Source organism: Medicago sativa, chromosome 7 (genome assembly GCF_051527215.1).
Source record: "Medicago sativa cultivar Bolivia chromosome 7, Bolivia_mono, whole genome shotgun sequence".
Lineage (NCBI taxonomy): Eukaryota > Viridiplantae > Streptophyta > Magnoliopsida > Fabales > Fabaceae > Medicago > Medicago sativa.
The window spans coordinates 13,312,075-13,339,160 of record NC_140755.1 but is presented as its reverse complement, the minus strand read 5'-3'; the positions used below and the strand labels follow the sequence as shown (position 1 = coordinate 13,339,160).

At 35.6% G+C, this 27,086-nt stretch overlaps 1 protein-coding gene across 5 annotated transcripts; it reads right to left on the bottom strand.

Moving 5' to 3' along the window:
- Positions 1-15,570: 15,570 nt before the first annotated feature.
- On the bottom strand, positions 15,571-26,196 carry RIK (RS2-interacting KH protein). 5 transcript variants are annotated; one of them, XR_015020490.1, is made up of 12 exons: positions 25,900-26,196; positions 24,322-24,535; positions 23,379-23,480; positions 23,255-23,289; positions 23,091-23,166; positions 22,585-22,716; positions 22,431-22,508; positions 21,249-21,342; positions 21,026-21,143; positions 18,944-19,508; positions 16,263-17,638; positions 15,571-16,062 (listed from the first exon to the last, which is right to left on the bottom strand). XR_015020490.1 is itself a non-coding variant. In XM_085730234.1 (12 exons), exons 1-12 carry the CDS (start codon positions 25,980-25,982, stop codon positions 15,920-15,922), a joined length of 1,902 nt encoding a protein of 633 aa, XP_085586360.1. In that variant the 5' UTR covers positions 25,983-26,196; the 3' UTR covers positions 15,571-15,919. The 5 variants fall into 5 exon arrangements, 2 of the variants coding, with proteins under 2 accessions (XP_085586360.1, XP_085586361.1); XR_015020489.1 differs by having other exon boundaries at positions 16,263-17,571; XR_015020491.1 differs by having other exon boundaries at positions 23,379-23,474.
- Positions 26,197-27,086: the final 890 nt, after the last annotated feature.

Below are 27,086 nucleotides of genomic sequence, written 5' to 3'. Positions count from 1 at the left end.
CCAAACCTCTGCTGAAATTGTTCTGCATTCACTTAGAATTTCTGTGTCTCAAAGTCATATCTTAGAAATTCTTAAGTCCATTGAGTCTGTATCTGATTTGTATTGTTAGCACCTCTGATTGTATATCAAGTGTTCAACCTTAAACAATTTTCTGTGTAATTTTGTTTAGTTAGAAGTCTCTTGCAGTTGTGCTTGAGCAGGAAGTCTCTTGATTGTGTTCTTGAGCAAATGAAGTCTCTTGCTTGTGTGCTTGAGCAAAGGAAGTCTCTTGCTTGTGTGCTTGAGCAATTGTAATCAGATATTACTCTTAGTGAAATCTCCTTGGAAGTGCAAGGGGGACTGGACTACTTCCGGATTGTGGAAGGAACCAGTATAATTGCTTTGTGTCGTTCTTCTTCTCTCTATCTCTCTCTCTGTTTTATTCCGCTGCATTTAGATTCTGATAACCACTTCAGAAGCTGTTTCTTTTAGCTTCTGGTCAGTGTGTTCAGTCTTTAAGAGAAACGAAGAATTTTCCAAAACACAATTCAACCCCCCTTGTTGTGTTTTTCTCACCTTCAATTGGTATCTAGAGCCTTGGTCTGTTGTGTAACACTTAACCGTGCAACAGTCAAAGATCTGAGAAAGACATGTCTACTCCTCCTCCTGGAACTGGTGATACTAGCTATAAAAATGTTTCACATGATTATAGTGATAGTAAGAAATCCAGTGTTGGAAAGATTCCAAAATTCAATGGAGATGCCGAAGAATTTTCTTGGTGGAAAACCAACTTCTACAGTTACATCATGAGCTTAGATGAAAAATTATGGGATATTCTAGAAGATGGTGTTGGTGATTTAGTCCTTGATGAAGAAGGAGCTGCTGTGGATAGAAAGAAACATACTCCTGAGCTGAAGAAACTCTACAAGAAGCATCATATTATCAGAGGAGCTCTTGTCACTGCTATACCCAAAGCAGAGTACATGAAGATGAGTGACAAGTCCACTGCCAAAGCTATGTTTGCTTCTCTCTGTTCAAACTACGAAGGCAGCAAGAAGGTCAAAGAAGCTAAAGCTCTCATGCTTGTACATCAGTACGAGTTATTCAAGATGAAGGATGATGAAACTATTGAGGAGATGTACTCAAGGTTTCAAACCTTAGTCTCTGGGCTACAGATTCTGAAGAAGAGCTATGTTGCTTCTGATCATGTAAGCAAGATACTCAGAAGCTTACCTGCCAGATGGAGACCAAAGGTGACTGCCATTGAGGAAGCTAAAGATTTAAACACTTTAAGTGTCGAAGATCTTGTTAGTTCTCTCAAAGTTCATGAGTTAAGTCTTAATGAACATGAGTCTACTAAGAAGAGTAAATCAATAGCTCTTCCATCCAAAGGCAAGTCATCAAAAGCTCTCAAAGTGGTTGAAGCTGAAGAGGAAGAACAGTCAAGTTCAGATTCTGAACCAGATGCTGCTGAAATGGCCATGCTCTCAAACAGACTTCAGTATCTGGCCAAGAAGAACAGAAAGTTTCTCGCCAGAAGGAGTAACTCCAGAAGCTCAAGAAAAGAAGATCAGAAGGGATGCTTCAACTGTAAGAAGTCTGGACACTTTATTGCTGAATGTCCCGATCTTCAGAAGGAGAAGTCAAAGGACAAGTCAAAGAAGTCAACGTTCAAACCAAGCAAATTCAAGAAGCAAATCAAGCAGAGTTTAATGGCAACCTGGGATGATTTGGGAAGTTAATCTGGATCTGATAAAGAGGAAGCTGATGAAGATGCAAAGGTAGCTGTTGGGTTGGTAGCAACAGCAACTTCAGAAGCTGGATCAGATTCAGACTCAGAAGATGAAAATGATGTATATTCCAAAATTCCCAGAGATGAACTTGTTGAGTCACTTAAAGAACTTCTTACACATTTTGAAGTAAGATCCAATGAGTTGAAGGATTTAAAAGAAAAATATGCTGAATTGGTACAACAGCAAAAATCAACTCTATTGGATCTGAAAGCTTCTGAACAAGGACTTAGGGGCTTTGACTTCATGTGTAAAACATATGAAGATCAGCTCAGGTTCTTATGTCAGAAGCTACAAGAAAAGTGTAATGAAAAACCTTTAAGTAACCATGAAATTGCTCTTGAAGATTTTATTATATCTGGCATTGACAGAAGCAGAGTGGCTTCTATGATTTATAGCATTTACAAGAACAATGGCAGAGGAATTGGTTTTCCAGAAGTGAAACTTGAGAAAACCAATCTAAAATCTTGTTGTGAATGCATCAAGGAAGGTCTGAAAACCTTCTTTGTACCAGAAGGCGCTGAGTTGGAAACTGTTGTTCAATCAGAACCTGAAGCTTCTAGTTCTAAGGCTAAGATTACTTCAAAGCCAAAGAACTCTAAGTCAAAGGCTATGATTAAATCTGATTCCAAGACTTCAAAGGTTAGGATCCTAAAAAGATCAGAACGTATTCCTCAGAGTCTGGTGAAACCAAAATCTGAGGTTCTGAAGTCTAAGATTCAGAAGAAGACAGTTGCTGCTTCTGAAATACCAAAGCCAAAGGTGATGGTTAATCAGAAGCAATCCAACTTGCAGCACGAAGTACAGGAAGTGAAGAGTAAAGCCTTAAGTACTAACCTTTCAAGACCCATAGGACAATGGGTACCTAAATCTAAAAATGTCAATGATGCAGGTATGTCTAAGAGCAGTGCCAAAGCAAAGATCATGGTACCTAGACAGCGGTTGCTCAAGACACATGACAGGAGAGAAGTCCATGTTCCTCAACCTAACAATGAAAGAGGGAGGAAATGTGAAGTTTGGGGCAACAAGTCAGGCAAGATCATAGGTACAGGAACTATTGGTAATTCCTCTACCTCAATTAATAATGTATGGTTGGTAGATGATCTTGAACATAACCTTTTGAGCATTAGTCAATTTTGTGATAATGGTTATGATGTGCTTTTTGAGAAACCCAACTGTACAGTAATCAACAAGGAAGACAAATCCATTGTGTTCAAGGGAAAGAGAGTTGACAATGTCTATAAAATCAATTTTTCTGAACTGGCTGATCAGAAGGTGATTTGCCTACTATTAGTGAATGATAAGAAATGGATGTGGCACAGAAGGTTGGGACATGCTAACTGGAGGTTAATCTCTAATCTTAGTAAGTTACAACTTGTGAAAGGGCTACCAGACATTGACTATCATTCAGATGCACTCTGTGGTGCATGTCAGAGAGGAAAAATTGTGAAATCATCTTTTAAAACCAAAGACATTGTTTCAACCTCAAGACCCTTAGAACTACTCCATATTGATTTATTTGGACCAGTTAGTACTGCATCCTTATATGGAAGTAGATATGGACTAGTCATTGTTGATGATTACAACAGATGGACTTGGGTGAAATTCATAAAGAGTAAAGATGTTGCTTGTGATGTATTCAGTAGCTTCTGCACTCAAATTCAATCTGAAAAGGAATCTAAGATTTTGAAAGTCAGAAGTGATCATGGTGGAGAATTTGAAAATGAGCCATTTGAAGCTTTTTGTGAAAAACATGGAATTGTCCATGAATTCTCATCTCCTAGAACTCCACAAAAAAACGGGGTTGTAGAGAGAAAGAATAGAACTTTACAAGAAATGGCCAGAACCATGATCCATTAAAACAATTTACCAAAACATTTTTGGGCAGAAGCAGTGAATACAGCGTGTTATGTCCAGAACAGGATCTATATTAGACCTATTTTGGAGAAAACAGCATATGAACTCTTTAAAGGAAGGAAACCCAATATCTCTTACTTTCATCAATTTGGATGTACTTGTTACATTCTGAACAACAAGCTCTACCTAAAGAAATTTGATGCCAAGGCCCAAAGAGGAATCTTCTTAGGTTACTCTGAAAGGTCAAAGGCATACAGAGTGTATAATTCAGAAACACTTTGTGTTGAAGAATCTATGCACGTTAAATTTGATGACAAAGAGCTTGAAGATAAAACTTCAAAGCAAAGTGAACCAAGAAGAACAAGATCACATTTCAGACAAGTAGAGTCAATGATTGGACTAATCTCAATGATTGAACCAACAACAGTTGATGAAGCACTTTCAGATGATGGATGGATCCTAGCTATGCAAGAAGAGTTGAATCAATTTCAAAGAAATGATGTGTGGGATCTGGTACCCAAACCTCAGCACAAGAACATCATTGGAACAAAATGGGTATTCAGAAACAAGCTGAATGAACAAGGAGAAGTAACAAGAAACAAAGCCAGACTTGTTGCACAAGGGTATAGTCAACAAGAAGGCATTGATTACACTGAAACGTTTGCTCCAGTTGCAAGATTGGAAGCAATCAGGTTACTTCTTTCCTATGCAGTTAATCATGGCATAATATTATATCAAATGGATGTCAAGAGTGCATTTCTCAATGGTGTCATAGAAGAAGACGTGTATGTCAAGCAACCTCCTGGATTTGAGGATATTAAATATCCTGACCATGTTTTTAAACTGAAGAAATCACTATATGGCTTGAAACAAGCTCCCAGAGCTTGGTATGATAGACTAAGTAATTTCTTAATCAAGAATGATTTTAAAAGAGGACAGGTTGATACAACACTCTTCAGAAGGACCCTTGGGAAAGATATTTTTGTTGTGCAAATATATGTTGATGATATAATATTTGGTTCTACTAATGCATCTCTTTGCAAGGAATTTTCTAAGTTGATGCAGGATGAATTTGAAATGAGCATGATGGGAGAGCTGAAGTTCTTCCTTGGCATTCAAATCAATCAATGCAAAGATGGAGTTTATGTTCATCAATCAAAGTACACAAAGGAGCTTCTGAAGAAGTTCAAGCTTGAAGATTGTAAAGTGATGAACACTCCAATGCACCCTACGTGCACCTTAAGCAAAGAAGATGAAGGAGCTAAAGTTGACCAGAAGCTGTACAGAGGTATGATTGGTTCTTTGTTATACCTTACTGCATCTAGGCCAGATATTTTATTCAGTGTATGCTTGTGTGCAAGATTCCAATCAGATCTTGGAGAATCTCATATGACTGCTGTCAAGAGAATCTTCAGGTATTTGAAGGGAACAACTAATCTTGGATTCCTTTATAGGAAATCCTTAGATTATAAGCTAATTGGATTCTGTGATGCTGATTATGCTGGTGATAGGATTGAAAGAAAGTCAACCAGTGGCAATTGTCAATTTCTGGGTGATAATCTTATATCCTGGGCTAGCAAAAGACAAACAACTATTGCTATGTCTACAGCAGAAGCAGAATACATTTCAGCTGCAAGTTGTTGTACACAACTACTTTGGATGAAACATCAGTTGGAAGACTATCAGATAACTGCTAACAGTATTCCCATTTATTGTGACAATACTGCTGCTATTTGTTTGTCTAAAAATCCAATTTTGCATTCAAGAGCTAAGCACATTGAACTCAAACACCATTTTATCAGAGATTATGTTCAAAAAGGAATTTTAGATATACAATTCATTGATACTGAAAATCAATGGGCTGATATATTTACTAAGCCTTTAACTGTTGAAAGATTTAATTTTATAAAGAAAAATTTGAACATGCACTTTGTGTCTGATTAAATGCTTGCTTGCTCCTGAATAGGATTTTAGGTTCTGAAGTTAGTTCAGAAGCAGTAGTCCATCAGAAGCCCTTTATTGAGGTTCTGAGGAAAACTCGCTTCTGATGATGACGTCAGCATCTGAAGTCCAGAAACTGGATTTTATGCTTCTGAATAGTAGAGTTAGTGGAAACGTTGGGAGTTACTTTTTATGGTAACTTCTGGCCCACTAACTTGGTAGTTACTCTGTGAGCTTCTGACGTGGCCTGTATGTGTTGGTGTATAACTAATAGGGCAATGATGATTTAATAGCTTTGAAAGTACTTTTCACGCGCCCCCAATTTTGTCATTAATGTATGTTTGTTTGTCTCTTTTGAATTGCAATCGTTTTACTCTTAACACTTTGTCAATTCACACACTACTCACTCACAACAAACACATTTGCTTTCAAACCTTTTGCGAAGTAAGCGCATTCTCTCAACCCTGGAACCCTAAAATCTTCATCTTCTTCAAATCTTCTTCAATCATCAAATGGCATCATCAAGCTCAAAAGTGTCAGAATCTACGTCAACCATGCAAGGCGCATCAGAATCTGGGTACGTTTACAAAGAAAAGACTATGGATATTCCATGGGAATCCTTAATCGTCCAGATAGAATCACATGTGGATTTCGCTTCACTTAAGAAGTACAAAGTGAACATGGAAGGTTTGGTAAATACTCAGAAGCTATCTGAGTACTTCAAGATGCTGAATGGACCAACTTATGTAAACTTGGTCAAAGACTTCTGGCTAAGGGCTGAGGTGTACAATGAAAAGACTGCGAAGGTCGTAGGTAAACAAGCTGGGTCAAAGAAAGGAAAGACGACGGTGGAAATGAATCCTACTTCTTTTGATAGCTTAGAAGTAAGGTCTGCAGTGATGGACATTCCCATAACCATCACTGAGGATGTTATAGCTAAAGCTTGCAAAGTGGATGCTGAAGGAAGATTCCAAGAAATAGTCAAGAAGGAAGATGTCCTGCTACAAGGCTACTACAACACTCTTCTGGGTGGAAACAAAGATGCTAAGCCTTCTGAAATGGAGATTCACAACAGGATGTTGGTGAAGTTCTGCACTGATTGCTTCTTTCAAAGAGCAGGAGGGTCTGATCAACCAAATCATCAACAGAAGCTAGCCGTTTACTTCATGGCCATGTTTGAAAAGATTAATTTTCCAAGATATGTTTTGGATCATCTTTGCTGGGCTATTAATGAAAGCACTATCAAAGGAAGGAAACAAGTGCCCTATGGAAGATTGTTGTCTGAAATCTTTCATCAAGGAAGAGTGCTGGATTTTCTAAAGAAAACAAGGGATATATCTGATAAATGCTTTGAAGTCTCTACTGCTGAGAAGACTATCAGCAGCAAGACATTGCATTCTATGCATGTTTTCAAGACAGCCCCTAAATATGAAAAGTGGTTGGAGATGTCCACAGAAGAAACTGAGATTATCAGGAACTTTCCTTCCATCTTTAAGGAAAGTAACTCTGAAATCTTAGCTAAATCAGTAGCTGAATATGTCTTGGAGAAAGATGCAAGCTCTCAGGAGGAAGCTGCTCCTGTTAAAGGAAAGAGGGTCAGAACCAGTACTGAGTCTGAAGCTGCTGTTAAGACCAAGAAAATAAAAGTTGTTAAGTCTGAAGCTGAATCTGATGCTGCCAAGGATAAAGGAAAGAAAAAGAAAATTGGTGTTGCTTCTATTCCTCAGAAAAGAAGAAAAGGTAAGGCAGATCTGGTAATCACCAAAGAGCAGCTGGATGAAGCATTTGAAGCGATTGAGAAAGAAGAGGCTGAGCCCATTCTGAAGAAGAAGAAGGCTCCCCTTCAACTTGTGTGTCCTAAATTTGAGATGACTTCAAGAATGAAAAGGATGGCAGATGAACGTGCTTCTGATTTTATATCAGACAAAAAGGAGCTAAAAGCACAGTACATCCAACAGAGAGATAACAAGCTCAAGGCTTTGGGTATGGAAGACTGTGATAGGTTCTTCAAAGAAAAATTAGCTGAAGTAAGAGAAATTGCTGGTAAGGCTTCTAAAGATGACGAGGAAGAAGAAATGATGATCATTATGGAGGATGCTCTAGAAGATGGAAATTCCGAGGCTGCTGGTCCTCAACCCATTGCTAAAGAGATCACTTCTGAGGCTGGCTCTGCAGTTCAGGTATGTCAGATTCCAGTCACTTCTACCCCCATCTCACCCTCTTCATCACAGCCACCTGCTCCTGAATCAACCCAAGACAATTCTGTCTTAAACAATCTGATTAGTCACTGTTCAGGTGAACTACCAGAATTCAATTCTAACTCAGAAAAAGCCTCTGAGACAACTCCAGAAGCAGCTGCTTCTGATAAAGTTGTTTCAGAAAGCCCCCATCATCAACCACCTGAACCACACAAACCTACATCACCTCCACAACCACAATCACCAATTGTTGATATTGACCCCCAACTCAACACTCAAACATCAACTTCACCACATCAACCACCAACCGAAACTGAAACTGACTCCCAACTTAACCAACAACCAGAACATTCATCAAAACCAACTCCCATGGATATTGACAATCCTCAAGTCAATGTCCAAGCCTCAACCTCAACCGCACAAATTGCTTCTGACCAGCCATCATCCTCAACTCCATCTCAACAAATCACCATTTCAGAATCCAACCTTGTTCAAGATCCTACTCTTAGTGATTCTGACCTGGAAACCCTTGAACAACCACCCCTGGACATTCTGGAATCTGAATATATTGACGTTGATCTACTCAAGATCCTCTCTGAAATGCATGATCTGGTGGATCAAAGAAGGACAATTGATCTCACCAATGCATATGAGGAAGCATGGGCATCACTTCAAGAGAGAGCTACTGAGTTGATAAGAGCTGTAAAGGACAAGTGCATCAGAATCAGTAGAGCTTCTGTCAGAAGATTAATGGAGAATCTGAAGCAAAGACTCAGAGTCAGAAGTCCTAGACTGCTTCTGGCAAACAAGCCTTTCTTCTCAGAAATGGACTACTTGACCAGAGACGCAAGGATAGTCAAGCTTCTGAGACAGAAGATGGCACAGCAACAGCAAGAAGCTAAGGCAAGGGAATTAGAGTTTCTTCAGAAGCAACAATTTCTTGAAGATCAGTTGAAGAAGCAAGCTGAAGAATTGGAGATGATGAGGAAACAACTTCAAACCAAACCTTAGTTGCACACCTCTGTTTTTAATCCTTTTCTATTTCCTGCTTCTAAATACTTCTTGTCTTAAGTTTCTTCTACTTCTGAATTCTTAATGCTTCTGTTTCTTCAATATCTATATATTTTGTCTTGTTCTTACATATTCTCATTGTTTGATTTACTCAGTTATTCATGTTCTGATTATATTCTTTGATGAGATTATAGATTTTAATCTTTATATACTCTCTTATTGTTTGAGTTTTTCTCAAATATTTTTGTTTTTTTATTTTATTTTTTTTGATAATGACAAAAGGGGGAGTATATGTGATAGTATTTAAAGGCTCTGAGCCCCATTAATGATATTTGAAAACCTTGAAAAACTTATAACTTTTTGTCTTACCTAAAGAGAGGTGTATCAAAAAGGGGGCGTATCAAATTTCAAATAAAATTAATTGAACCATTCTTCTTATCTATAAGTCAATTCTATCAAATTTTTTAAGCTCTGATACTATTGTGCGAAAAATGAATTTAATTAACCTGGATAGAACTTAGGGGGAGCTTACAAACCTCACCTTAAAGACTATCAGACTCAGGGGGAGTTTGAGCTTACAAACCTCAGAACCCCAAGGTCAACTTGTTAATTAAATTAACAACAATTGATCAATTTTTAAATACTTTTGTTTGTCATCATCAAAAAGGGGGAGATTGTTGGAACAAAATGTGTTTAACAATAAACCTTAAAGAGTTTTGATGATAACAAGGTATTAAAAATTGTAAATTGGACTAGCTAATATTTGTTCAAGTGTACAGGACCACAATTAAAAAGTTACATTATTAATTGGTTCTGAATGAGCAAATAAAGAGCAAAAGAAAATGAAGCTTAGGCGCTTCTGAAGGCAATACGCTCCTGAAGACGGAAAGAGCTCCTGAAGAATAGTGATCCTGAAGATTACTACTTCTGAAGACAAGAGGTCCAGAAGCCACATCATCAGAAGCTGCGTTATCAGAAGCTGCGTTATCAGAAGCTGCATCATCAGAAACTGCCTCATCAGAAGTCATTTCACCAGAAACTGAAAATCAACTGGAATTGCAAAGATTCAAGGATTGAAGAATCATCACTGCAAAAGCTGTCTATTGGATTCAAAAACACAACAAAAGATTAGTGGAATTTTGCAACGGTCATTTCAAAGGTGTTTGAAGGCATGTGCTTGCAATTTGGACGAAAGCGTTGACATTGTACGAACTGTACAACCACCTTCTCCACTACTCTGTTTTGTGTCCACGCTACAAGACAAGAAAACAGCTCCAGAATACGGCCTCGCCTGCATAGATGTTCCTTTGGATAAGGAATGGATTTCAAATTGGTTCTTCATAGGACAACAACCAAATCAGGCAAAAGATCAAAGGTGAAAGATCAAGCTTCAACAACGACTCTTTGATGTGCTGGCAATTTCACAACGTCTCTTTCACACCTCTATATAAAGGAGTGAAGGCTTAGAGATTTGGCAATGCTGAACGACAGACTCTCAATATTTTTACTAGTGCCAAACCTCTGCTGAAATTGTTCTGTATTCACTTAGAATTTCTGTGTCTCAAAGTCATATCTTAGAAATTCTTAAGTCCATTGAGTCTGTATCTGATTTGTATTGTGAGCACCTCTGATTGTATATCAAGTGTTCAACCTTAAATAATTTTCTGTGTAATTTTGTTTAGTTAGAAGTCTCTTGCAGTTGTGCTTGAGCAGGAAGTCTCTTGATTGTGTTCTTGAGCAAAGGAAGTCTCTTGCTTGTGTGCTTGAGCAAAGGAAGTCTCTTGCTTGTGTGCTTGAGCAATTGTAATCAGATATTACTCTTAGTGAAATCTCCTTGGAAGTGCAAGGGGGACTGGACTACTTCCGGATTGTGGAAGGAACCAGTATAATTGCTTTGTGTCGTTTTTCTTTTCTCTCTCTGTTTTATTCCGCTGCATTTAGATTCTGATAACCACTTCAGAAGCTGTTTCTTTTAGCTTCTGGTCAGTGTGTTCAGTCTTTAAGAGAAACGAAGAATTTTCCAAAACACAATTCAACCCCCCCCCCCCCTTCTTGTGTTTTTCTCACCTTCAAATATGTGTTCAAGTGTGCATGGCTACATAATTAAATTCTAACTCTTAAATCAAGTTTTTGTTCTAAAATATGAAGACTTTGAACGCATAAGAATGCATTTGAAACAAAAGAGAAGTTTATAAAATTTGGAGCAAGATCTGAAGAAATGTCAACCAGAAAGTCAACATCATGATCATAAGAGAATATTCAAAAGCATCTAAAGAAAATGGAGACTCTAAAGAAATGGAGACTCTAAAGGATACATGTCTCTGAAGGCAACATCAGAAGCTGAAGACTCTGAACAACTTTGCGTCTTCTGATGGAATGTCACTATCAGACTCAAAGTAGTACAATTTGTCTTTGTCTGATCACGTGCAAAAACAAACAAAGAAATTCAAGGATAAAGAGAATCTAACAGAACATTCTATTGATAGCAAACGAATTTCGAATGACTACTCAACGACATTATCTATTTGAGGAAAAGATTCGACGTCTCTGATCAAGCCTTTCAAGGACTTATTTGATGCGTTGGGCACTTCTTCAACAATGGCTCTCATATTCTCTCCTACATACAGACCTGAGCAGATGAAGAAATATAACAAGACTTCTGTCATTTTTATAAATGCCCTTACCATGTCAAATTATATAGCACACAAACACTTACAAAAATTCTTATAAACTTTTATATCTTAGAATTTCTGAAGTATTAGAAGCCATCTGAACTTAAACTTCTAACACCTCTGATACTATATCCAATGTAAAACAATAATCTTTTTATTTGATTAAACTTTGATTGTAGAAGTCCCTTTCTTGCGTGATTGAGCAAACGAATTCTCTTAGTTGTGTGTTTGAGTAAATTGTAATCTAGTGAGATTATAGCGAAAATCTCTTGGAAGTGCAAGGGGACTAAACTACTCTCAATGAGGTAAATTGGTCAAGTAAGTACCATATGTTTAAAGTTGGACAATGAAAAGTTTATCAAAAGCAATAATTTTGTGTTTTGGAAGGTTGAGATGCAAGCGCTTTTGACACAATAAAGGGGTGTGGAAGCATTGAAGAATGAAGTCAAGATTCCGACTAACTTGACACAAGCATAGAAGAGAGTGATGATAGATAAGACAAATAATGTTATTATGTCTTGGAGATAAGGTTTCGAGGATGTCGCTAAGGAAGCTACCACAACATTGATGCGGGCAAATAAAGTTTGGGTCATTGTACATGACAAAATCTTTGGTTCTTAGACAGTTTTCGAAACAACTACTTTACTCATTGAATATGGTGGAGTCTAAACCTATAAAATAGCAATTGACAAAATTCAGCTAGATACTTAATGACTTAGAAAACATTGAAGTGAACATGGAAGATGGGTAAACGATTTTTCTTTTGCTATGTTCTTTACCAAAGTCTTTTGATCACTTTTAGGATATTGTCCTTTACGGAAAGGAAGACAATACTACTTTGGAGGATGTCTAAGCGGCTATGAAAACCAAGGAGTTAACCAAGTTCAAGAGCTTAAAAGCTAATGATAGTGGTGAAGACATGAATGCTTCGAGATGAAGTAGTGAGAATAGGGAAAAAAAGTCAGGGTCGGTTTAGGTCTATGTCTAACGCGAAAGGTTTTGATAAATCGAAGTACATCTGCTTCATTTATAATAAGCATGGTCACTTCAAGAATGATTGTCATGAGAAAGGGGACAATGATAGTTCTTCCATTCAAGTTGTGTCTTGAAGAGGGAGGGACCTGAGTCTGTCGCTACCTCTCCTTGTGTTTGTCTGCGACACATCAGAACATTTTTATAATAATAACATCTTCCAAGTTTATCTTAAGAATTTGTATAAATTAAAATTTTAAAAAAGTCACAATTCTTAACCTCTACTGAATAATATAGAAGATTCAAACTCTTACGAATGACGTGAACAGTAAGAATAATTAATATATCTTAGAAATCAACTTTAAAAATACAGTTAGTGTTGTGTGAGGCGAGTTTAAATTTGTAGAAACCAATTTGAGAATGAGAAGTACTTTGTATTGATCAAATGAGTATAAAAAAAAATATGCAAATCACTGAATAATTTTTTAAGCATGAGAATAAAGTAGATGTGATAGCCACAATTTCTTTTGATTAAAAAATTTAAAAGAGATCAACAATTTACATAGTTTTATACCCATGTGCGTCGTAGTACAAGGTTGAAGTTTTTCAGATAGAAAACAAATTTAATACCTTTTCAATTAAGCTCCTGGGAGTGCAGCTGCTTCCTACCCCTTGCAGTATATCTTATTCTAATCCCTTTTCACACATGAAGAATTAATATAATTTACTACAACATAATGCTGGATCGCCTATATAAAGAGAATTTGGTTTCATTTTGATACACACACAAAATCTCATACACATTTTAAGTTAAGCACAAGTCATATATAAGAAAGATATGGATATGAGCAACAATAAAGTTATTTGGGTTCTCATGCTTGCCTTGGTGGTTTTGGCTACCATATCTCAGGCCGATGTTTGTCCGAGCGGTAACTTTGTTGGTGAACCTTGTGATCGTATGGTTAACACATGTTGCGAACCGTTAGTTTGTAGTGGGATTGTAGGAACTTGCCAAAAGCCAAAAGAAAAACCCACCATCTCATCATCTTGTAAGAAATTAAACGAAAGATGCACTCCAAATAAACCACCATGCAAAGGCTGCCCTCTACAAAAACCACAATGCTGCGAATCCTTCTTCTGCAACACCTCCGATCGATGTGTATTCCGATCCACGTAGGCGGAAATCTTGTAATAAGAGTTTGCATCCACAAATCCATGTAGTGGTTTGTGATCTACATTATATGTTTTGTTGTTTGAATAAGGATCGGGATAGTTGATATCTTCTTGTTCCCAAGTTTATTTGTACTTTTGTTATATTTCTGCTAATAATTAATAAAGTTATTAGTTTCTTCATTTTGATGTTGGTTGCAAATTTGACGTGTTTTCTTTCTTGGATCTCTTTTTTTATTACAAAATTGGTCTAACTTTTTTAAAAAATTCAGTTTATCCATCCACACATGGGAGTAGACAAACTATTTACAAACACATATGCCCTCCAATGTAGCGAAAAACAACAGAAAAAGACATATGCCTAAATCAATGTATTTATACACCATATATTATAATTATAAGAAAGAAATTATAAAATATTATAATTATAAGAAAGAAATTATAAATTCAGACGAGGGTATATTGGTGGCTACATATGATATCGGATAATTTACTCAAAAAATAAAAAAAAATGATATCGGATAATAAGTAATATAAAAGGTATATATTTTACTGGGAGTATGCATGTGAGAGTAACATATATTTATATTGTATTGCGACACACAAAATAATAATTTAATATGTATTTTTGTCAAAAAGAATCAATTAATATGTATTGATTTTTTCCTTCAAAAAATGTATTGATTTTAAAAATGACTTATATTACGAATGGATATAGGTATATTACTCCCTCTGTTTTAAAACAAATGGATATAGGTATATTACTCCCTCTGTTTCAAAATGAGTGTCGCTTTAGCAAAAATAATTTGTTTCAAAATGAATGTCGTTATCACTTTTCAATGTATTATTAATTACTTTTTTCCAATAGTACCCTTAATTATTACTATTCACACAACTTCCAAAGTATCATTTTATACTATAATTTATAATGATGACAAATGCACCAATAACTAGCGAGACTATTTTAGTAAAAGTATCACATCTTTGGACAACATTATTTCATTCCTTAATCTGTGTGCAATTGACTAAAGCGACCCTCATTTTAAAACGGAGGGAGTAATATTTAACTCAATGGTAGAGGAGTTCACCAAAAAATAAAACTCAGTGGTAGCAAATACTCCATGCGTATTTCTTGACAGAACTTTTGAAAATAAATAGAAATGATATGTACTCTCTCTAAGACTTAATCCTTTATTTGATGAAATTCATGTGGTTTCGCCGCCATCCGTGAGATCCAATGTTATCTTTTCTACTCTCTCCAACTATAAGGGAGAGATTTGGATCCAATATTGTCGTTGCTAACAGTGACTTTTACCCCTAATCAGAATTGAAATGGCATTTGGAACCACCTATTAGTCTATCCTGAAAATTTGCAAGAAATTCTGCTAGCTGAAAGTTGAGATTTCTATACGCTTTTTCTCAAACTGTGAATAACCACATCCAACTGAAATTATTATTTCTTTTCAAGAAAAAAACTCAAATTAATTATTACTTTTTAACCTCTTACTTTATTTTGAAATTTTGTTATTTGTCAAACTCCAAACAATCTTTCTAAAACAGGCCAATTTGGATATGCAGTTATCAGTTGACAGCTCCCCCAATGTCAGAATCAATTTAAAACTCGAAAGAGATCTTTTATGACATTACTAGAAGAGTAATGATATTTTGACATCCATTTGATGACAACTTTGTTGACAACCTTGTTTTTCTCACTTTTTATTGGTCAAAAACAATGGAGAGAGAAAAAGGAAGAGAGAGGATAACAACATCATGTGAGTATGAGAGAGAAAGTTGTCCAAAATTGTCAAAAAGTGGTTGTCAAAATATCATTTCTCTTACTAGAAAAATGGTCAAATGAATTAGAAACTTGCACAACGATAATCCATTAACATTTAGATTTCGAGTGCAGGAGTTTGGGCAATTCATATCCATCCCCTTTTTTTTTTAATAAAATAATCCATACTCATCTAGTAAGATATATTTTTAAAATGTTGCATTTTTCTTGAATAAATCAATCACAAATTAGTGTTGATTTGTAAGAAACACGAGATAGCTAAAACCCAATAGGAGGATGGAAATACATATTTCACAAACTGGGACTGGGAGCGCTACAGTTTCAGTTGTCAGTCAGGACTAGTTGTAAAGAGTTTGCCAACTATCATCATATTGATGGCCAACTAAACTACTAAAAAATTCGACTACTGGTGTAATACTGAAATTAGGACTAAAAATTACAAGACATCTGGAAAGCAGATGAGAATGTGCAATATATCCTGTAGAGTTCAAATGCTACTCTCGACAACCAACTATCTTTTCTCCAAAAATCATGCTAAGGGGTTTTCACCCGCCAGAAAGGCTTTTGAGCCCCAATTGCTTGGGTGGGGCGAGGAGGCATTTTCTCATTTGAATCGTCTAGATCATCATCGTCATCGTTGTCGTCGTCACCATATTCCATTAGCTTGACTAAAGTATCTGAAATAAATTCCTAAAGTTACAAACAAATCTAAAAGATGCACAATAAAGAAAGCATTACAAAGTCAATTAAAGGGCCACACTTAAAAGCAGACGGTAAAAGTTTCATACATACTACACATTATAGAGAGAACATATAATGACACATCTAAAACAATATTAAAGTTGTTCATTTCAGTAAAAGCAAGTTAAATGCTAACCAGGAACTGCATCAGATTTTGTCTTCCGTAAACTATTGCTCTTGTCTTGTACTTTAACTTCAGTTGAATCATAAAATTTAGGTGGAGGAGGTGGTGGGGGCATAGCTCTTTTTGGAGGAGGTGGTGGAGGCATAGTTCTTGGTGGAGGTGCTGGAAATCCGTTGGACGGTGGCTGGATCAACTTCTTGGGAGCAGGCATAGTCGATATATTCCTCACAGCCAAGCCCTCATATCTTTCACTAGATTTTAGAAGTTCCGATCCCTGCAATTGAGTTAGAGTGGAACAAAACAAAAATACAAACTTCTGAATCAGATATTTTACTAATGTTCTAATAAACCAAACTAGTCAATTGAGACTGAACTATAAAAACATACAGAAAACAATGCACAACAATATAAGGTAGGATAAACTGGCAAATATCTTGTCAACTATCAATCTATAACTTGATTTAATGTCACATGATAAAAGTCTAAGGAAATTTGTAGCCTAAAACCGTTTTAAGTGGCTAATTAATTAATATAATTGAAATGTAACACAAATAGGAATTTGTTGAGATAACATATGTCAACGAATAGTATAATCGGCAACATGACTGTACATCTGCAGCTCAAATTTTCCCAATATTTTGGGGACTGAATGCCAATGCCAAATGAGCCATTGATGTCAAATACCAATATAAACATATCTTGCAAAAAGAACTGCGATTTTTGTCAAGTGGTGGGTTAACTTTATGGGTAGCACTCAAAAAATTGAGATTTTTAATGAGCAATGAGTTTATGTACACAACTATTTTTAACTAAACATATCGAGGCATGTAGGATTAGCCTAACAAGATTTCGTGGAGGCAACAGGTTAAAGTGAGATGCAAAATTTTAAGTAAGATGGCTTTGTTTAGGATATGGCTGACATCATTTTGGTTTTAAAAATATTGGATGTTCAAGAGTGTCCTTTCAATGGATAACCTAAAGATGAAGGACCCTTATATTTTTTTTCTCGTTCAAAGTTGTGGTAAATTATTAATTAAAGTGACATTAATGATCATTTTATAAATGTCCCAAAGGGCATTTGAACTCTGTCCTTTGAGGTTACAAGGTCAAACTCTTACCATTAGTGACTCTTATCACATATAAATTTTATTCTCTCTCTTATTATAGTATTTATTTTCTTTTGGAGCCTATGTATGCAGAAATGGAGGGCAAAGCACAAGCTTGCCACAACTTTACCAATGGAGAGAAAAATCATAAAACATTTGGACTGGCAAGGGCGTATACTGTGAAGCCACAAGCAAACTTTCCAAAACTGAAAACCCTGTCAAACATAAACCAACAGCCCAACAGACAGGTCCAGTGTCAGCATAGAAGGTCAGAGAAAATACCTGGAATATTAAGTATCAAAAATCAGCACAAGATAATATGTTTAGACCAGAACGGAGCTATAGATGAAGAGCATTTGAAAGATAAGTTTTGTAATGCTATTGTTTTTTTATAAAGAAAAATTATAAACGAGAATAGAAAAATATTGGAAGTTATGTTTAATATGTCAATGTGTCCACACTCCACAGACAGCTCTAGATGCAATAAAAACGGAAGAAAAAAAAATGAGGTTATCTGCTCAACTGGCAATTTCACCCAAACATACAGTGGAAAGTGAAAATACATCAGGTAAGTTAGAAGAACCACACCCAAGGCTGTGGTCAGAGGATAAGGAGAACCGGGACAAATAGGAATAATAAACGGGTAAAAAAAATAATTGCTTCTATTATGGAAAAAAAAAAAAGGAATTTTTTGTCAAATCAGTCATTTGAGGGATTAGCTTATAGCAGATCTGCTGTATACTAGGCATTTGACTTCCCTTTCTGAAGCATTTGATATTTTGCTACTATTTACTTCGCTACCTTTCATTTTGAAAACCAAAAAAAATAAAGATAACTACGTTCAAAGAAAGTAATAATGAATAATCTAATCTATTCAATAGCAATGTGGATCAATAGCAATAATCTAATCTATTCTTTACCTGCATTGCTATTGAAAACTCTGAAGTCTGAAAAAATATGAAAGGGAAGGAAAGTTTGTAATGTGTTCATGTTGTATACTAACCAACTTGGTTGTGAGGGAGTTGTCCCTTTAGGGAGTTACCAGCCTTGGTTTGTCAATCTTTTCTTTTCAAAGAATGATTCTTTCATTTGTTCTCATCCAAATTTGTTAGGATCCAATATGAGAGGGTGTTTTAAGCAATTAGTAGGTGGTTAATTTCCCTGGTTCATTTCCCAATTCACATTCTTTGGATTCCCCATTTCCCCGGTTCATTTCCAATTCCCCATTAACCATACATACTACTTCAATTATCTATCAGAGCATTTCTTGTTCACAATAATATTTGTTGAATTAAATTCAATATTCTTAAAAGTTATTCCCACCCGCAATCTTTTACTTTATATCGTTATAGTGCTCCTCGTTTACAGCCCTAACATAAGATAATTCTTGCATTGATGCTTTTCAAAATATTCAAATTTCCACATCCAATTAATAGTATATATGAATGCAAAGAGATTAAACCAGACTTCCCATAAACCAAGGCTTCTATTTACTGCAACCTAACTAGTTATCAAGAGATTCAATGATATTCCCCCTGCATCATGCAGTGATATATTAAAAGATTTTATCAATGGCAATGCAATGACCTGATTGTGTTTTGCGCCCTTTGAAACAACTGGTTGTTCTTGAAATTTTCGCCTCTGAGCTGTCCGTTTATCCTCTTTTTCATGATTAGAGTTTGTGGTTGACTTGAATTCTCTGTTTGGTGCCGATGTTGCGGGAGCAACTGTTGAAGCAACAGGAGGCGAGTGCCTCAGGGCAAGAGCAACTTGTTGCAAAGGGGTAGCTTGAGGATATATTCCACCATATCCAATATAGCTAGTTCCACCTGATACTAAAGGAGGAGCATAACCAATCATGTTTGCTGTAGGAACTGGTGTCGAAACTGCAGTCAATGACATTGAAGTAGTGGTTACGTCTGTGCTTGCCTCCGAACTTTGAACTCCAGCCAACAACTGCTGTGGGGGTGGAACAGCACTGTAACCTTGTTGTAGGGGTGAAATGGCATTAGAAATCTGCTTCGACAATGAAGGGCCACTATAAACCTGCTGGGGTGATGGAACAGCAGTATATACCTGCTGTGGAGGTGGAACAGCAGTATATACCGGCTGTGGAGGTGGAACAGCACTATAAACTTTACATGATGAAATCCTATGACAGTTAAATCAAAAGTTATTCCTATAACTTAGAAGAAATTTAGCATGTTCCCAACAATAAAAATAACCAAATAACATAGTTTAAAGAATTGCAAGGGAAAAAGATGATTGCCAATCAGATTTACCAGATGTCCAATTGTGGGAATCCCATCCCACCCACACACTACCATATCAAACCCAACACAAGTACCAAATTTAATACTTAAATCAACCAACAAAGTCCAGGAGTTTCAAATTTCCCAATTACCATACAATGACCATGTGAAAGAACCTATCTGCAACACAAATGTGCCTAAATTTTAAACTAAAATAACAAGCATCAATAGCAGGATAGTATAAGTGTGTCCCTGAGATAGAAGCGAAAACAAAGGCAACATACATTCATGCAAATAATTTTTATGAGGCCCTTCATGTGATTTGAGTGCAGGGGAGAAGCTGTTGGGTATCAGCCTCAAGGGTCTTACAATTTGAAAGGCTTACATTATCTAATGAGATGTTGTGAAGTGAGTGCAAGGGAGGCCCTTCATCAAAATAATTTTTATGAAGCCCTTACTTTGAAGACTAGCGATAATTTATGAGGCCCTTCAAAGTAAGGACTTACACAAAGCCCAAAATATTCATTTTCTACTTTAGTGCAATAGGTGTCATCTTAGTGTTAAAAGTTTGACTTTGTAACCTCAAAGGGCATGGTTCAAATCCCATCACGGACTATCGTAAAATGGTCATTTGTGTCATCGTTATTAATAATAATCTTAAAATTTGAGTTGGGCTCAACTAATCCTTACAAAATCGGCTTGTAAGGTGAGGGTTGTCCAAGCTTTATAAACACTACAGTACTACACACACCATATCTCTAAGCACTGTGGGACAAAATCCACCCCCTCAAACCCAACACGATGAAGGTGTTGAAGGCTGCAATGAAGGCAACCCAAATGTTCCAACAAATAATTTCCCCTTCCCCAATTTTTTTTAAAGAGAAAAGAGGGAATTTAAAGCAGCGAATGTTTCGGAGATGAGAATTTCTCAGTCTCATCACCGGTCACCTAGCTACCGAAAATATCACATCTTTCTAGTCAAACCTACTGTCTATCACACTGAGAGATACGTGTTTTTCTAGGATGTGTATCGGGAAAATTAATGTTTAGGCCCCTTTTCCAGAAGGGTACCAAAGTAATATTACAGATTCATTTAAAACTACACGTGATATAAATAATTCCATAATTTAGCCCCAGATTCCAGAAATGTACCGAAGAATATTCCAAATTCACTTCAAAAAATGTGTGAAGGATTGTTGTCATGTTGACATCAGCATGGGAAATAATCAAAAGGTAGGTTGCCGTGTTCCATGAAATATCAAATAATAAAAATTTGTATTTTCTAAAAAAAAAGATTTGTTTCTATATGGTAAGAGCTAACATTTGAGAAAAACAAAGTATTCCCTAAATTTTCTACTCTGGTAAGAAAAAAACCTGGCTCACATCCTATACCAGATGACAATATAAAATTAAATACCTCGAAGCACCACATTCCACACTGATTGTATCCAAAAGATTTTCCGCCAAGAACTTAGCATCTTCAAGGCTTTTTGCATTGTTACTAGACAAAAACAGGTGCATAAGCTGCTGTCCATCTAAAACCGAAAACGAATCAAATTGAAAACCGAATATCATGAAAATAAGCTATGCTGAAATATAATTCCCTTCAAAAGTTTGAATCCCACAAATGAAGAAAGTACCTTCTCCATTTGAGCCTTCATCGTTTCCGGAACCACGTCCTCTAAGTATTACTGTTGCTCCTGTTTCATTCATAATGTGATTTATATACTGGTCCTGCACGTTCAAATCCAAACGACCACCAACCCCAAAAAAATTCTCCAAATTGTACGGAGACGTCAGAGGAGGCTTGAAACATTAGATTATTTACAAATACACAATTTTAAGCATCATAAAATATATTAAAATAAATAATTATCCAGCAATAATGATGCGAGGCATCCGTCCAATAAATAAAAAAAGTTAGGTCAGACTTATGCTGTTAGATGAATTAGCATAACTCCGATATTTTCTTAGGTAAATCTAGTTTTACGTATTGATGAGCAAACAACCGAATGCTCAGTCTCTACCCGTAATTATCTGTGTAAATTTAATCTCTAATTTGTAGTTACTTGGTGAGTTTCCTCTGTTCTTGTTTGTTAGTATGTATATATACAGGCCTAACCCCACACCTAAGAGTTTTTTGTTTTTTTTTTGAAGAAGCCCACAACCTAAGAGAGTTAGTTATTGACATTTCAATTTTATTTAGGAAATGGAGAGGATCCCAGTCAAGAGTTAAGATCCTCTCCATTTTTTATTCCATTTGTTCCATTCTCAAAGTTTCGGTGTATAAATGTTCAATTAATGTCTCCAATTTTAGAAATGTTTACATTTATATTATTTATTTAGTAAAAAAAAATATAGTAATTGACATTTCCATTTTGTTTAGAAAATTGAGAGGATCCCAACCCATAAAAAGAACACTTTGCCAACTACAACACTCTTCAATTTCCCCAGACATCCTCCCTCTTTTCTTGCCTAATCAACACCTTGGAAATCAATAACCTAAGCTATAGCAAAGTATTTCCACGCAATCAAATAGAAGTTTAAAACAAATACACACCTACTCCCAGTGGGCAATAAGATAGACTAGTAAAAATGTAAGGAGAAAAAAAACAGCAAATCAATATATGATAAAATCGTGAATCATAACATGTCCATTACATGAGACTCAAAAAGTCAATAATAGATGGACAGATTACAGAGGAGAAAATTCAAAACAGTCCTCTCTGAAAATAGTTGTGGCAGACTGTCCACTTATATTCATGCACAAACATCAAGTCCAAGAGTAACTAGACAAATCAACTAGTTAGGGAAGGACTCACATTTGGTCCACGTATACGGGCAACAATGTTCCATGATGGGTCAGCATCAAAGCCCAAAAACACACATGTGCTCAATACCTGATTCATTAATGCATTTTAGTTATCAACACATCACATCACATTATATATGAGCTAATGATGAATGAATTTATACCTTCACTCCATTAGCCAAAGGTGAAGGTAAAGCAGAAGACATTGACTGTGAATTTTGCCCCTGCCTTAGCATTTCTTCAATCATCGCAGCAGCACGATCAACAACTAAAATCCGTTCTGCCGTATCTTTTATCTGCAACATAATGTATGTCACCAGAAGCAAACTAAATTACATAATTCATTCTCATGTAACACAGCCATTAATCAATTATTGTGTCATGACATACAAAAAAGTAATATGATTCTCTTTTCGTGAATAAGAAGCCAATTTGTTACAAATTCAATAATCTCTTTCACGTGACATTTCATTTAATTGCTTTAATTAGACTCTATTCATCTTGAAGCTTTCCAATCTATGAGTTCTGACCACATTATTTTAAGAAATAATAAATGTTACTTCAATACGAAAATAAAAGATTGGACAAAAATGTCCAATTGAATCTGATCATTTAACCCAATCATTGTGCTATATAAAAAATAAAAAAATAAACAAGTATCAGCATTTACATGAGCCCCTGCAGAGATGTGGAGATACAACGGCTTTTCTCCATCGAGCGGCGCATTGGGCGGTCGATACTTACCCCTGCAAAAGCAACCAGCATATACATTACTTTCAGCAGTATAGCAAAAAAACTTAAAAGGGCTTAAGAAATGCTTTAAACGATACAAACCTAGTTATAACTATAGTACCAGTGCACCTCTGGATCTGCAAGAAGAGGAAAACTGATCGTTAGGATAAAAATTGAAGAGAAGCTTGGGGTTAAAAGGGAGTAAAATTGATCTTATACAGGTCACCTCCTCTTGTGTCTGCCGTTTTGTCAGCTTGTAACGAATAGAAGATTCTGCATCATTTATGACGATTTCTCGAGCAATTACCAACTCATCTTGGATCTTTTGCTACATGAAAATTTATCCCACAATAAATTAAAAAAATATTTAAAATTTACAAAAGAAAACTATATCTATCTATAATAAAATAATGCAAAAACTTCAGGGAGAATCAAAGGCTTCAGCAGCATAGTACAAAATCTCTACACACATAAACACATAAACACTTCAAGTAAATATGTTGCTAGTATCAATCTACCCTTGCAAATTATTCTATGGAAATTAGAAGGAAAGGAATATTTGGAATAACAGAGAACACAAATTTGCCAAAATACTCCTGTATAAATTAAATAAAAAATTAAAGAGAGCTTATTAATCACAAATGCACAAAATATGAAGTCAATGATTTTAGACTACCCGAAAGCATATTCTGCAGACTTGTGAGTGATGGGTCTAAGAAGTTCAAGTGGACGAAGCTAGTATTCAATATCACAAATCTTAAAAGAGCGTGCTTTAAAAGGTAAAAATACAGAGCATAAGAAGCTGAATAATCAAATCATTAAAGTGTCAGACTACAAAACTAAATTAATTGTATATAGTTTCAACTTTCAATGTCAAGATTTCATTGCATTTTCCGTTTAAAAAAATATCATGAATTCATTGCGGTGTAAATAAACTTCCAAGAGGATTACTAGCACTTCAATAGAGGACACAGTTCAAGCACCAAGTTCACAATCCCCTTATATTTCTCATATCATTCAAGCACCAAGTTCAAAATCCTTAGATGAAATTTCATCAAAAAATACCACACTTGCTTTCCCACAAACTAGAACAATAAAACAATGATACGGCAATATGATTAATAGCATCGGCAAACACATCAAACATTGCAAGGTATTAGACTGCTCACTTGATTCAATTTTTGGGCCGCCGCCGTGCTTTGCTGCTGAAGCAGGGCTGCAGCAGCCAATGGATTAGTCAAAAGAGCGCTGGATATCACTGGTGTCACACCCGGAAATGCAACCCCACCAAGAGGCACAGCATTGCTCAAAGGAAGAACTCCGGGTACTGCCATCCCAACTGGTACCAATGACTCTGCTGGTTGATCCCACTTTCTCTTCTTTCTACAAATAAATCAGAACATTCAATAAAAAACTCACAAAATATATCAAATACAATAGAATAAATTTTCTTTAGTATTCTCATTCTATCAATGTGACCCTAAAATCTAATGCACTAAGGCCCTGTTTGGATTAACAATTTAATTTGCAGTTGACTTTGCAGCTTATAGCATAAGGGTTTATTGAGTTTTTTGTATAATCTATAAGCTATTTTCATAAGCTATCCTGATGTGGAAATAACATGAAAACAACTTATGAAAACGTCAGAAATTGTTTTCATAAGTTACCCCAAATCCCGAAACAATGTCGCAAGTACTTATGCCAGTAGATAAGCTCAAATAAACTAATCCAAACAGACCCTAAGTGTTTTCCGTTCTGGCATAACCCTAAGGGAGAAACTTTCAACACCCCAACATTACTTAGAATGTACGCATCCAGAAAAAACGGGAATTTTGACCATACTTCCAAACAAAATAGGCCGTCCAAAAGTGCGCTTTCGGGAATATCTTGGAGAACTCCCTTACAGTTCTGCCAAGCACTGTTTGGATAAAAACTTATTTGCAACTTAAAGATCATGCGCTTATGTATATGTTATTTCTATTGCAAAAGATAAAATAAATTTAAATTGTTTTGTATAAGCTATTTTCATAAGTTATCCGGGAGAACTTACGAAAATAAGCTGAAAAACAGTCACAAATCTTGTGTTAGTAGATAAACCCAAATAAGTCAATCCAAACAAACATAACCTAAAATCTAATGCACCAAGTGTGTTGTCATTTTGGCATAACCCTAAGGGAGAAACTTTCCACGCCCAATGTCACTTCAGTTCGGAAGTGTGTTGCATACTCCCAGACAAAATACACTTTCGAAAACATCTATTAAAGTTTTTCCCAAACCCTAAACGCCTGTTTCACCAATAGATAACATGTTTGCTATCGCGGTGAGTTTGACAAATTTGCACGAGCCACCGTAATTTTGCAAATGAACCAAATATAATAAAATTATCTTAAAACTAGTGTAGTCAACCCTCTTTTCAATGCAAAATTTACTTTTTTTTCCCTTAACAAGTGTCTCGGGGGCACTAGTTACCACGACCCTCTTGCAAAAGCTACACTTTGGAGGTAAAAAATCACGGCGTAACCATGATTTCAGTAAACCCACCGTGATACCAAAACTTTCAGAGACTAATCCAGCTTTTTAACATTTGAAAAGTGAAAACATTCGCACTAAGCTATTCATAATAATTCTAATTCCATAAAAAAGACAAATCCACAGTGAAATCGATCACACAGCAAAATAATCAAACTAATTTCACATAATTAACAACAAAAAATTAACTAATTTCAATTTTCAATGACGTGAGTTACCTCTGTCTTGTTTGTGAAGCTTCGTTAGTCGCAGATGCTTCATTGGAAGAAGAAACCCTAACGCTGTTATCCTCCGTCGTCATTGTTTAAGCAGATTCTGAATTTGATTCGGTAATCAAAAGTGAAAATGATTGTTTGATTTCTTCAACTTTTGTTTTCGATTAAAAGAAGGGGAAAATGGATTATTCACGCGCGAGCGTTTGGGGTTGGATTATTTGAAACGCGCGTTTGGGGTTTTTTTATGATTCTCTATCGTTGTTTTATTGATACTGTGTAAAAGCTGCTTTCGGGTGGAATGTTGTTAAGAGTTGTTAAACGCCAAATTGAAATAGGGGTAATAGTTATTGGGAAATCTTAAGCACCACTTAAGGTCTTTAAATAATAATTATCATAAAAAAATATGTGTAATTACTAATTAATGATTCGGAAATCAAAATATTTGATTTTTTTATAAAATAATTTCTTTTTTTAGAATTTTTTTTTTTAGGAATTCTTTTTGAATCCTTAAAAAGTGTCCGGGGCACTCGTTAACAAGACCTATAGTTATTTTGGTGCCGAATTTCTGATGTGTATATCGAAATTTTAAAATTGTATTTTTTTTTACGGTGATCGGGGTTTGAATCTCAGACCATGCATATATTATGCACTGTTCCTACCAACTGAGCTAAGCTCACAATGATGTATTTAATTGTGCAATATGTTATTCAGAATAGTCATTTACTTTTGTTTGTTTCATTCTTTGCACACCTTGTGCGGGGTGATTCATTGTTAATATATACATCATTTTAACCCTGTCAATATACTTATTTATTATCATATCAGTCCTTGTAAGTATTTATTTAGTGTCATATCAGTCCATATATGAAAAGAGTTAATGTCAATGTTAAGAAAATATTTTAACATCGGATACTATTTTAAAATTTCGATACATTGAATGACTATTGTGGTTATTTGTTACACATTCATGGATTAAAATGACTATTACCCCAAACAAAATATGACATGCAAAAATTTAATCACATTTATGTTACTCTCAATTTAACAGCAAAAAATAATCGCATTCATTTTCTTCTTTTTACCAAAACAATAACAATATTACAAAATAGGGTTAATTATGTTTTTGGTCCCTACAAAATTGCGACCTTGTAAGTTTAGTCCTTACTTAATTTTAATAGCATTTTTAATCC